Source organism: Oenanthe melanoleuca, chromosome 11 (genome assembly GCF_029582105.1).
Source record: "Oenanthe melanoleuca isolate GR-GAL-2019-014 chromosome 11, OMel1.0, whole genome shotgun sequence".
Taxonomy (NCBI): Eukaryota; Metazoa; Chordata; class Aves; order Passeriformes; family Muscicapidae; genus Oenanthe; species Oenanthe melanoleuca.
In genome coordinates, this window is record NC_079345.1 from 18,262,501 (window position 1) to 18,274,725 (window position 12,225).

At 36.7% G+C, this 12,225-nt stretch overlaps 1 protein-coding gene across 1 annotated transcript in view; it reads right to left on the reverse strand.

The window, feature by feature from the left end:
• Nucleotides 1-12,225, reverse strand: part of LOC130257746 (transcription initiation factor TFIID subunit 4-like) — a 144,720-nt gene that overhangs the window by 63,401 nt on the left and 69,094 nt on the right. Inside the window, exon 13 of the mRNA XM_056500566.1 lies at nucleotides 7,709-7,765. Coding sequence (XP_056356541.1) covers nucleotides 7,709-7,765 — 57 coding nt within the window. The remainder of the gene's footprint in view (nucleotides 1-7,708; nucleotides 7,766-12,225) is intronic.

The window sequence follows — 12,225 nt, forward strand, 5'->3', positions numbered from 1 at the left end:
AATGAGAGGCTACTTATTTCAACACCTTGTGTTGTTAGGCAGGACTCATCAGGGTGTCTGTGCTCTGGAAGGTGATGGAAACAACAGGGATGCCTTTCTCCTTCCCTACCACCTTTTTGCTTTAAAAAAAATGAAATCTATTAGGTAGAGCAGACTTTGTAACAGCTCTTCTGGAATTGTTCAAACACAACTCAAATGTATTTCAAACCAGAACTAAACTCTACTTTGAAAATGAGCTTGAGTCTTCCTCACCAGTTTTACTTAAAGACTACACAGTTACTTATAATTTTGTTTGGAAACATGAGAAAACAAGAAATAATCACAAAAAGAAAAGCCAACTTTTACAGCTGTATACAACTCTTAGTTGTCTGATACCCCCCATTCTCAGAGCACTAAATGGGAACCCTTTTGGCAGCAAGGTAAGAAAATCATGGTATTTCATTGGTTATGAATATCTGTTAAGGCCTCAAACAGCAGACTGCACCAGGACAAATACACCTGTCATACAAAATCTAAAGAAATTACATTGCTGTTGGGTTAATTTGAAGGTTAATACCTTTCAAATACTCAGTGAGACATCAGCTAAACAAGGAACAATGTTTGACTAGACAACGTGCTTTCTTGTTCCTTTCTCTTGTCACATCCACAGAACCCCAGAATGGTTTGGCTTGGAAGGGAACTTAAAGATGCTCCCATTCACTGGGCAGGGACACCTCCCACTGTCCCAGCTGCTCCAGCCCCAGTGTCCAGCCTGGCCTTGGGCACTGCCAGGGATCCAGGGGCAGCCACAGCTGTATGGGCACCCTGTGCCAGCCCTGCCCACCCTCACAGGGAAGAGATTTTTATTAATCTAATCTAAATCTACTCTCTGTCAGTGTGAAGCCATTCTCCCTTGTTCTTTTGCTCCAGGCCCTTGTAAATAGTCTCTCCATCTTTCCTGTCAGCTCTTCCAGGTACTGGAAGGTCACAATTAGGTCACCCTGAAGATTCTCTTCTCCAGGCTGAACAATCCCATGCTCACTGTCCCATTTTGTTTTGCATAAGCCCTTGCTCTCCAAGCTATGCAGCCTCCTTTCTCCTGCTTACAAACACCTCCCATACAGATCTGACATGGACCTTCACAAGGAACAAAACATGGATGCAATCCATGGATCCTTCTCACACAATGCACTCACCTTGGTGTAAACCAAGTTCTAAGAATTTGTTTTCTAGGTAGTAAGTATAAACAAAGATAAAGGAGTGTTCTTACTTTATACTATAAAGATGGTGGTATAAAAATAGTTTGTTATTTAAGAATGGCTGTGTATTTAGCTCCTTGAGCAGTAAAGCAGCATTTCCCTTTAAGAATGCTAAACCAAACAGTTTCCATCAGTCATGAAAAATAAGCATTCATGTTAACTAAGCAAGAGCTGGGCAGTAGGTGTATGCTGGAATAATGCATCACTATGGAAGGCCACCAACTTGATTTTGTAGAAGAAAATTATTAAGTTGGACAGCACTGGATTTAATTCACATTTTTGTGGCTAATACAGTAAGCTTGGGTCAAGCTTGGGTTAGAGAAAAGACAAAAAACACCCCAGCCCTTGACTCAGCTCTAATTAATATACCTTTTACTAAGCAGGAATAAATAATTTGACTCAGCTGGAAGATATCATGGCCATTCCTCTGATTCTCCAGCATTTTTCTGTCAATTATCCAGTTTCTGACTCTCTGTACAGCAAGGCTGACACCACATTCCAAATTCAGCCACACAACTTGCCACAGCTTCTGCTCTAAGCCCAGGAGAACAGGGTGGAATTGTCATCACCTTGGGTTTTACAAAGAGATATGCAAGAAGTTCTGCTGAACAGTAAGACTGCTATTGACCAAAATTCTTCAGGACTTGTAGAATTCCTCACAGGGCAGCACCTCATCCTTGGAAATTCAGGAAATCTGGAAGACTTACACACCAAGATCCATACATAATAAACTTATTACTGTATACAGATTATCTTGTTTCCCCAGTACCATTTGCACACAGAAATGTAATGCCATGCCTCTCTTGTCCTTGATTATAAGGTCTATAATCAACTTCAGTCATCAGAATTTGGGACTGTTACCATAATATATCTGTACATCTAAAGTAATATCTGCTAAAAGGAAAAAAGCCACAGCTGACATAAGCAATAAACTTGACAATGCAGCAGGACTTCTAGGAGAGTATTTTGACTAATAAGACAGGACCACTCCTCTCAGAGGTGCAAGTTTAGAACCAACATTTTAGGTCATTACAACAACTTTGTCACTTCAGAAAAATCTTGTAATCAGAAGCCAAACCCAGGGCAGTGTTGCACAAGCTTAAACCAGAAGGGAATGGTCAAAGCATTTTTTGTGGGTACAAACAACAGACTTGTTGTACAGGGAAAGTACAAAAAAAGTGACTGTTATCTGGCTTTCTACACTTACTGGCAAAAACACCTGCATTCCTTCTGCATCACAGCTGTAGCATTAGTAACCTGATGCAGAAAACTATTCATGAAATAACTGTTCTGCAGAATCAGTGTTGTCTAAACACTGCTTAATCATTACTTCAAGTATCAAATTCATAGCTTTTCCTTCTTTCCACCTACTGACACTCAGATGGGTTAGAGAGTTATGTGGAAATTTAATTTAAATTTATTCCTGTTCAAGTGCCCCATTTCTCAGTGGACTGTGTTATAAGAAACCAATTTAGGATAAGATTGCTGCTTTTGAATCAATATTTTTATGTCAGGTATGATAAAATAGAAAACTTACTTAGACTTCTCATCATTGAGACACTGCTTTAGCAGTACAATCTTTAGGGACTTTGGCTTTGCTGAAAAGGTGAATAAATGAATTTGCCAAAGAGAACAAAATCCTTTTAATTTGCTTTTCATTTTCAGTAATTATAACTGCAGTAGACTATCATTTAAATGTTTTAAAAGAAACCACTCCTACTGAGATGATACATAAGTTAGTGCAGTGACAAGAACTTATTTAGTGTAAAGCTGTTTTCCTATTGTAGTCACTAAGTATATGATGCTGGAGTTTCAGTAATTCTGCTACAAGTTGTCCTAGGTTACAATGTAAAGATGTGCCCAAAAGTATCTACTCTATCACCATCTGCTGAAACCAGGTGATTCTTATCTCTGTGGAAGATACCCTCTGTTAATGGGCCATCTCTTAAAAACCAGGTGGTGCAGTGTTCTTCATCTTTCCTATGACCCATCCTTTCTCTAGGAAGATATCTTCTTTTAATGGCCATTCAGTCCCACTGTATGACTGATAAAATTATATCATCACTTTGCAAGATGCTCCACCCAGGGGGAGGAGCCAAGCCTTTCCTATAGATAAAAACTGAGATTTGGAACACCAAGGCTGCCCTTACCCACTGGTTTCCAGAGGACAAGAGCTACCAGACCTTTCTACAGGATCACTGCTTCAACAAGATCACTTCATCTGGACTGCAACCACCACTCTGATTAGTGAGGTGTCAGGTTGTATTCTGACTCTGACAGTGGTTTTTCTTTTGTACTATTGCATGTATTTTATTTTTATCTTTTTTTCCTATTAAATTGTATTTCTAACTTGGAGTCTCTCACTGGTTATGCTTTCAAAACCTTTACACTAAGCTAAGTTCTTCTGGGGGATTTAAAACCTCTAAGGCAATGTTAGAACCACATAACACATACATCATAGGGTGTACATATTTCATCATTTTGAAGAGAAGGATCCTGTAACTTCTTCTAGAACTCCATCTGCTAACAGACCACATATTTTACTGCATATAACTCAAAAAAGGACAAAGGCCAAAGTCTGAACCTCAGCCCAGCAAGGCTCTTGTTCCAGAGGACACTGCAGACATGGGGGATGCAGCAGCCAAGGCTGGTGGCTACCACAATGTGCTGCCCTTCTGGGAGATGGAAAGGGCTCTGTGTGCCCTGCTCCTGCAGGAGCCCAGCACCCCCAGAGCTCCTGGCCTGGGGAACACCCCCAGGCCCCTTCAATGCACAAAAGGACCTTCACCAGCCCTGGGCAGCTGGGCCAGCTCTGCTGCCAAGGGCTGTCTTGTCCTTCCCCAGCATCCCAAGGCTCCTCATCAGGGCAGAGACTTGTCCTGCATGGCTGATGAGCACACCTGAGAACAGATTCCACTGGCTGTTATCTAACCTGATCTGGGGCCTGGATACATGCCCAGACATTTATGGTGTCTGCTTTAAGTTTTCATTATTATGCCATATTCTTGGTTGGTGATGACACAAAAAGTTGAAACAAGTTCATCTTTCAGGATCGAGCTCAACACTTGACTTCTAAATTAAAACATTTTTTAGGCAACAAACCTTGATATGCAGAATACCCCTGATAGAAAGGATGTGGAGGATCTTACCCTTCCCTTCCTTTTCTTTTAAACCATTTCTATCATTAATTACTAGGTGTTGACTCAGATATTCCTAATCTTGATCTAGTCCTGCTATCAGTTACATGGCCTATTTTATATCCTATTTAATGAAGCTTTTTAAGGAAATTAGAGAACTCATAATTTCTTTAACCTACATTTATGACTTCCAGACTACATAAATCAGTGTATTTCCTAAAGCCTGATTTTAAAAGCTTTAGTCATGCTTTGTTCATTGAAGCTTATCAGGCTTAGTTTAGCAAAACTTAGTTTCAGGGATTTTCTAATCACACTATAACAACAGCAGTTCTGTGCAAAAGCTTAACTATGTGTTGGCTAAAATGGAAAATTACACTGCTTATGATTAATACCAAGCTTAGTATTAATTACAACAATTGAAAAGTTAATTAAAGCCATTAATTAGAAACAATAATTAGGAATTTATATAATTTCCAACTAAACAGACACTGCTCACAAATGATGCTATTTCTTACATTAAATTGTAGCAAGTCAGACATCTCAGAATTTGTTATAAAGCAATGCAACAAGTAATAGCTGAAAAGCCACATTTTTCCCTGAAACAGTCTCAATGGAAAATATTTTTCAGTAGTTTATTAAATAGGTTTACCATTGAAACAACCTGTCCTGGGGTTGTCCAGTGAAAAAAGGCTGCACCAACTTAGAAGTGTGAAAGCAAATGTAGAGTTTTGAGCAATAGAATCCTCCACAGGCACATTTTGCTACTGCTTTCACTCAAGTCCATTTGAAACAGGTTAATACCAAAGCAAAATAAGTCATTCAAACTGAAATCAGAGTGGGTTTGCACTGACTTAAATAAATCAGTGCTAGTCTGGGTGTGAATGAAACCTGACTTATGTTTGTCTCTGCAACAATACCCCATGTAGATGGGCCTTCCCTTTGTTTGGGTAAGTATTTAAGTGCAGTTTAAGCTTGATTAAATAATATGCAGAGTGGTTTGAAGACTGGCTAATAAATGGATCAAGATGGAGTTACAGAGAAAAAAAAAAATCTTCACCTAATTAATTTTAAAATATATTCAAAGGATTCCACTTATATTGTCTTCATAGCACTAAGAAGCAAAGAGAAAACTTTCAACTAGTAGATGCTCAGTGTAAGAAATTGAGCTAATCTTTTTTTCTTCTTAAATTAGGAATAAAAACAGAGTGTTACAGAATGAAGACTCCAAAATATCCATAAAGGAGAATGTTTTGGAGTGAATACCCTTTCCTAGTTTTCTTTGTTTCCTCTTCATCCTATTATTCCTTGTATTGGTACCTTTATTTTGCATTCCAAGGCAGTATTTTCCAGAGTTCCTTCAATGTTTTGAATAGTTTTTTCTTTTAAGGAAAGATTTAGAAGACTTTAGGACTTCAAATAATTTCTTTTGGTACTTTACTGTCTCTGATTTCTTTCAGTAGTGTCACTGTTCAAGCTTAAGATTAAATCCTGAGCCATTATCCATTTTCAGAACATAGTAATGGTATTATCAGCTGCTTTGCTGGGATGAAAACAACAACCTGACAATCACATAATTAAACAAGTAACACAAGCTAGAAGAACTGCAGGTTTTTTGGGTGCCCTCTGTGACTTTTAAAACACAACCTAGCACCACTTTACTACAGGCCACAAGAACATCTGTGCAACAAAGATCTTCAGGCAACATTCAAGACACAGAAATCATGGAATCACAACTCCAACTCCAGCTTATTATTGAAGCTGACAGTATCTTATTCATCAGCTTCCAAAACCTGGAAGAAAGACAATTCATCTCTGAGCAATGGGTAAGCATATAAGCACATTGAAGAGTAGCTCTGATAGCAGGGAAGTTTTGAAATTTTTGACATTTTTGTTGGCATTGATTCAAAATTTTTAATTTCAAACGACAAAGCCATGCCAAAGACAAGGTTTTTCTAATCAACCTATACTATAAAATTAGTTTTTTTTTTTTTTTTTGGCAGTGCCAATATTATTTGGGACGTCAGCATATATCCATATCACTGCAGAAAAAAATAAGAACAATCTTAAAATAACATCTTGCCAGTACCATGCCACACTCCCCTTTGCAAAAATAAATGTTTTTACTAATTAAATTTTAATATTGTAAGTGAAAGTATCTAGAACTTTAGAATCCTGATCACTAAAACCAGAGACTGATGCAGCAGCAATGCATTCCATCCCAGCTCTGTTCCCTGCAGCATGGCAGGTTTGATTCTCAGCTCAACAGACCTTTCTGCCTGTCATCAATTGCTCTCAGAAATCTGATTCTTCCTTTGCATACACTGGCTACACACAAAACCCAACTACTATTAAAATCCTGTTTCTTTTCCTGTCAAATAACTTGATTACTCCATTTCATTTCAATACTTGCTTGACAAATCCAACTCTGGAAACACTAAGGCCTGGTCTAATGTTTACAAGAACTCATTTCAGCAAGTCTTAACCACAGAATGAAATAAAGACAAATAAAACCCATCCATGTATTTGGATTTTTTTGACTCTTATATCCATAAAATCTGTGTAGCTAACGGGACTCCAGAATACTGCCCAGAGGGAAACAAGACAGGAAGAACAGGTCAATACAAAAGAACTTGCTATATGCATTTTTCTGTATATCTTACCTTCCAGTGCATAATTTTTACCTACTAATGTGTATATCCAAAAAGAATGGCATCATTTGGCTGAAATTGCTTTCAACTGATGGATATTTTAATCTAATTGATTTAAGTTACATCCCAATCCTAAGGCATGAGATGCCTTAAGCAAAGGACAGTCACTCATTTATAGCAAATTAAGGTACTCTTAGAGTAACACATCACAACTTCATAGGAAATTATTAGATATTTTTTAGATCATTTAGACAAATGAGTAAACAGTCCACTGAATCACAGGGTAGACAAAATGATTGGCAATTACATTACTTGAAAGAATGTTACCAGAACTAAATTGTTAAGTAGCACATTTCTAAGAAAGCGACATTTTACAAAAAGACAAAGAAATATATTTTCCACCAAAATCTAGAGCTGCTGTCATCAACAACCCAACAAAAGCTACAGCTACCTAAAATGGAAATGAAAATGTAATGTATGGAAATATTCTCTTATAAAATCTCCTTAGGCTTCACATGTATTAATGTATTAGTTTGCAAACATTAAGATCAAAGGCAAAGCAACAAATACATCCTAAAAAGTTTTTAGTCAGATTTTTATTAACGATATACAAGTAGCAAGGCATAAAAAATTAATATGTTCAAGCCTTGAAATGTCAAGTGTAATGATCTCTAGCTCTGCTTACCTCCTTTGCTTTTTGTTTCAGTCTAGCTTGCTCTGGGTCTTCTTGCCTTGAGCGACTCTACATGTTAAAAAAAAAATGGGGAAAAAAGGTTAACAGATGGTTTAAGAACCCCTCATCTGTTGCAGTAAGTTAAAAAATAGCAAATAAATAGGAACAGGATATAAGGTATCAAACATGGGACATTGAAATCGATAGAAGTGCAATTTCAAACCCATAAGCCTCACCCTAAAGACTGTTAAATGTTCAGCTGTAAATGAGATGTAGTCGAGATTTGAATTTTAAAAAAACCCACCTCCAACCAACCAGCCAAAAAAACAACAAAAACAAAACCACAAAACAAAACTCAACAAAACCCACCCCCCCCCCCAACCCAACCATGTTTTTCTCAATGTAAAAGTTTCCATACAGGTTTAGATTTCAATTATTTAATACAAACAAATTCAAGCATCCAAGATCCAAGAGAAGTTACACCCTTGCCATTATCCAAACTTTTTAATTTAAGTCCTTACAGTCATGTATTTTAAAATTTACTTATTTTGCAAATAAGCTTGTATTTATTTAGCTCTTAGTAGAGAACATGAAGAAAACCATTGTGGAATTGCCCTCAAAAAAAGTAAATCTTTATTATAAAGATGTTACTATTCCATATGAGCTTACTTTGAGTACAGCACAGAAACACACTCTGTTAAGCCTATTCATGTACTACTAATAATATTAATTTTATCATTTTTAAAACTGGATTAATATTGCTATATGACAGCTTTTGCTTTTTCCTTCAAAACTAAGAACAGCTCTAAAAGCAGATCATTTAATTGCAATAAGAACCTGTAACATTTCTTTAGACAGACTATTTAATAACCATATGTTAAAAACCATTAAATTTCTATTTGTGCTCACTACACATTCTCAGACTGATGGAATTCAAAACTCAAGAGGCACATAATACACATACTGCACTTTTATAAATGAGTGATAGGTCAGCATTCAGCAAATGTTGCATAAAAAGCTGTAAGAAGCTCCAATAAAACTTGTGGCATGCATTGAAAGCTGTTGTTCCTGATACCTGAGACATGTAGTAGCTCTACTACAGTATTTCTTTGAGATTTAAAGTGATATAATTTACACAACTCATAAAGGAGTGCCTTTGCCTATCTATTGCTCTACTTATTGCTGTACTGAAGGCAGACCTGAAACTTGAAAGAATATTAGTTTGCAAACTTACATATTCTCAGATTTTATTTTTCTGGTGTTTAACTTCTTCATACCATATTCTGGGCAGAATTCAAAAATCCATTAAGAAAACCAAAGGGAGATAGGTTTTAAGGGCTTGCACTTAAAATGCTTGTGTACAATTTTTGATACACCTGGAGAGTGCTTTGGCTTGATTTAGGACAGAATTCTGTATCCTTTCTCCTGTTAGTTTTGTGGGTTTGTGGATTAAGTGGGTTTGGTTAGGTTTTTTTGAACCTGGATTATTTTTTTTCAGCTAATACAGCACACCTATAAAACACAGTGCTGATAACACAGGGTGACATTAAACAATAATGGGATCTTTAGATGTGCTTAACTCTGTGCACATCAGCTTCACCTTCCAACAGCATCTGCAAGTGCTTTTGTGTCTGTTGGCATAGGAGGTTGTTGGACAGGAGCAAAGGAATGACAAATTGAAATCTGAGATAGACAATGACCAAATCAGATTCTCATGCTGCAGTTGTGCCAGCCATGGAAGAAACACAGGCTGAGGTTCCTTCTAACTGCTATGGCCAGACAGAAAGAAAAATGTAGATAATGTGACCTAGTTAATGTTCAATAGACAAAAAAATAAATTTCATGAAATATGTGGGTCTGCCAGAGAGCTGGGTTTCTAATCAACACAGCAACTACTAAGAACTTGATTATATTTATACCTATTAGGTTAAAAACCAAACTACCAAAACCCCAGGCAGTGATCTGCTTCTCTAGGCCATGGGCTCAGCTCAGTGTTTATGAACCGAGCTGAACAAGGTCCTTGCTGTCATTTTGCAATAACAATTCAATCACTGCAGCCTCAGTTTCTCCAGTAGGATGTATGGAAAAGCATATTTAGCCCTTTCATGGGTTTTGATGATAAATTTATAAATGTACAATGAACTTCTGTTGCCTTGTGAGTCTCACAGAGAAAGCAGCACAGAAACACAAAGTGTTGTTACACTACTGTATGAAGCTGAAAATTCGCCAAATGCAAAGCACAAGTTAAAAGCACATCAGCTTTAGGAGAAAGCAGAGTGTCCTGAGAGAATCCAGCTAAAACTTCTAATATTGTTACAAACTTTCTACAAGGAAATGATAGAATCCTGGAAAAGACACCAGATGTACATTGTGTTTGGGGACATTGTAAGAAAAATTAAAGCAGAAGATGCAAAGTAACATTGAAATTTCCTGGGCTCCATAAGTGAAGGAAAAACTCTGCAAGTGCTACAGAATAAAGGAGCACATTTAAAAGCTGGGTTTTTTAATTTCTTCCCCAGAAACTGACCAAATAAGAGTAGATCTGGAGTTCAGGATAATCTCAACATGCACAAGTAAATCATCTGCTCTGTGTAAACCTCCAGCTTGTTCACAGTAAATATACAATAAAAATTATTGCAGAGGTGAAAACAGATACTGAACAATATCAAATACAGGAATCTTGTTTCAAAGTGAAGATCTAAAATATGAGGTGAAGTTAAATATATAACCCAGACTGAAGGTGAAGATAGAGCAACTTTTACATTTAGGACAACACAATGATTCTCTAGCTACTGCTTGAATCCATGCCAAAGAGCTTTTCCAAAGAATCCAGGCTAGTTCTTATTTCAAACAAGCAGAATTCCAACTTAACATTGGATGTATCACTACTACTAAAAAAAGTAAGGAAATTAACTCTCTTGTGTTCAGATTTTTTTTAAAAGCAGATTTTTAAGACTAGAATACTTTCCTGCTGGATACCATGCCAGTAAGCTTCAGAAATAAAATCATCAGCATATGGAGGCTAAAATGTATTAAAGTACAAGTACAGACATCAACTATTTCATTAATTCTTCACCTTATGATCTAATGTAAATTATAGAAGGCTTCAGCAACGCTCATGCAACACAGATTAAAGCAAATATAAGCAAATGCAAATGTCAAGCTTAAGAGAGGTGCCTAAATAAGCTTTAGAAATGTCACTGGATTCCCTTTACACTCCATTCCACATGTGAACATCTCTCCCTTCCTCTGAAGAGTTTGCACAATTTTGCTGCTGCTCAGCTCTTGTAGTGCTTTGTCTACATGTCAACATCATCAAGCAATTATTTTAGTATTTTACCCTTACTTTTGTCAAGCAACTGACTAACCATTCCTAGCTTTTTATAATTGTTAGGATTAAAATTTTAATTTCTAAACTTTTTTCTTCCAGTTAATTCATATTTGGGGTTTTCTCTTCCTTTCTCCTTTCTCTCTAACATCCAAATCTTAATATGCTGCACTTCACCTGTTTTGTGAAACATGTTTTTCCAAAATCTTTGAATGACATCTCCTTCCTCTAAAGCTTTGCAAACACCCACTAATCAGAGAACCCACCAAACCAAATACTTTCAAGGATTTTATCACAATTTCTTTGCCTTCCCCCACCCCGTTCACCATGTCTAGGTCTGAAAATAAAGCAGGCTGCATTTCTGCAATGTATTTTCCTATTGATGAATAAACACCTTTAGAAGCAAGAAAGCTTCCCATAGTAATTTTAGAGAAACCCAGGACTGATCCTAAGCAGATAATACACTTTTAAATATATTAAATGCTGTCTCCTCCTGAGAATGTATTCACCAAACCAAGTTTATTACCATTTCTCCCAAACACCAGCCATTTTATTAGACCAGACAACCTGATATTTTAATTGTGAAGAACTAAAGTACTTTGTGTTAGAGAGTTCTTTACCTGGAAACTGAGAACTGCATAGATCACATTAGGTCTATGGAAATACTGGACTTCCAAAGTATGAAAAGCAGCATATGCTAAATGTTTGTATTCAAAACAACAGAAATAAGGAGCTTCATTTGCATGTTACCAAACTCCCTAATGTTCCAAACCTCAGCTCTTCCTCTGGCTTCTGTTAAAGCAGGAGGCCACAAAAAGAGACATCTAGTTACACATGGAACAGTGTAGTTTTAAGGGTATTTCAGATTTCATAGACTTGTCTTAAATTAGACAGCAATAGTGTTTTTAAAATTTTAAGGGTATTTAAAATTCATGCCATACTTATAAACATGCATCAATTTTTTAAAAATTGGAGCATACTCTGCATCTATGCAGGTGGACAGACTAAAAGGACTTCTATGTGTTTCATTATAATAATTATTCAATACTTTGCTTGATTATTAACATCCAAGTTGCACTGTTGCTACATTTTTGATCCACTAACAAAAATAAGTTTTCTGTTTAGATTTGTAAGGAATTTAAAGCCTCAGCTTTTTACTCCTGTGTTGGGAATTATCTCACAGGGTCTCCCTGCATTTAGC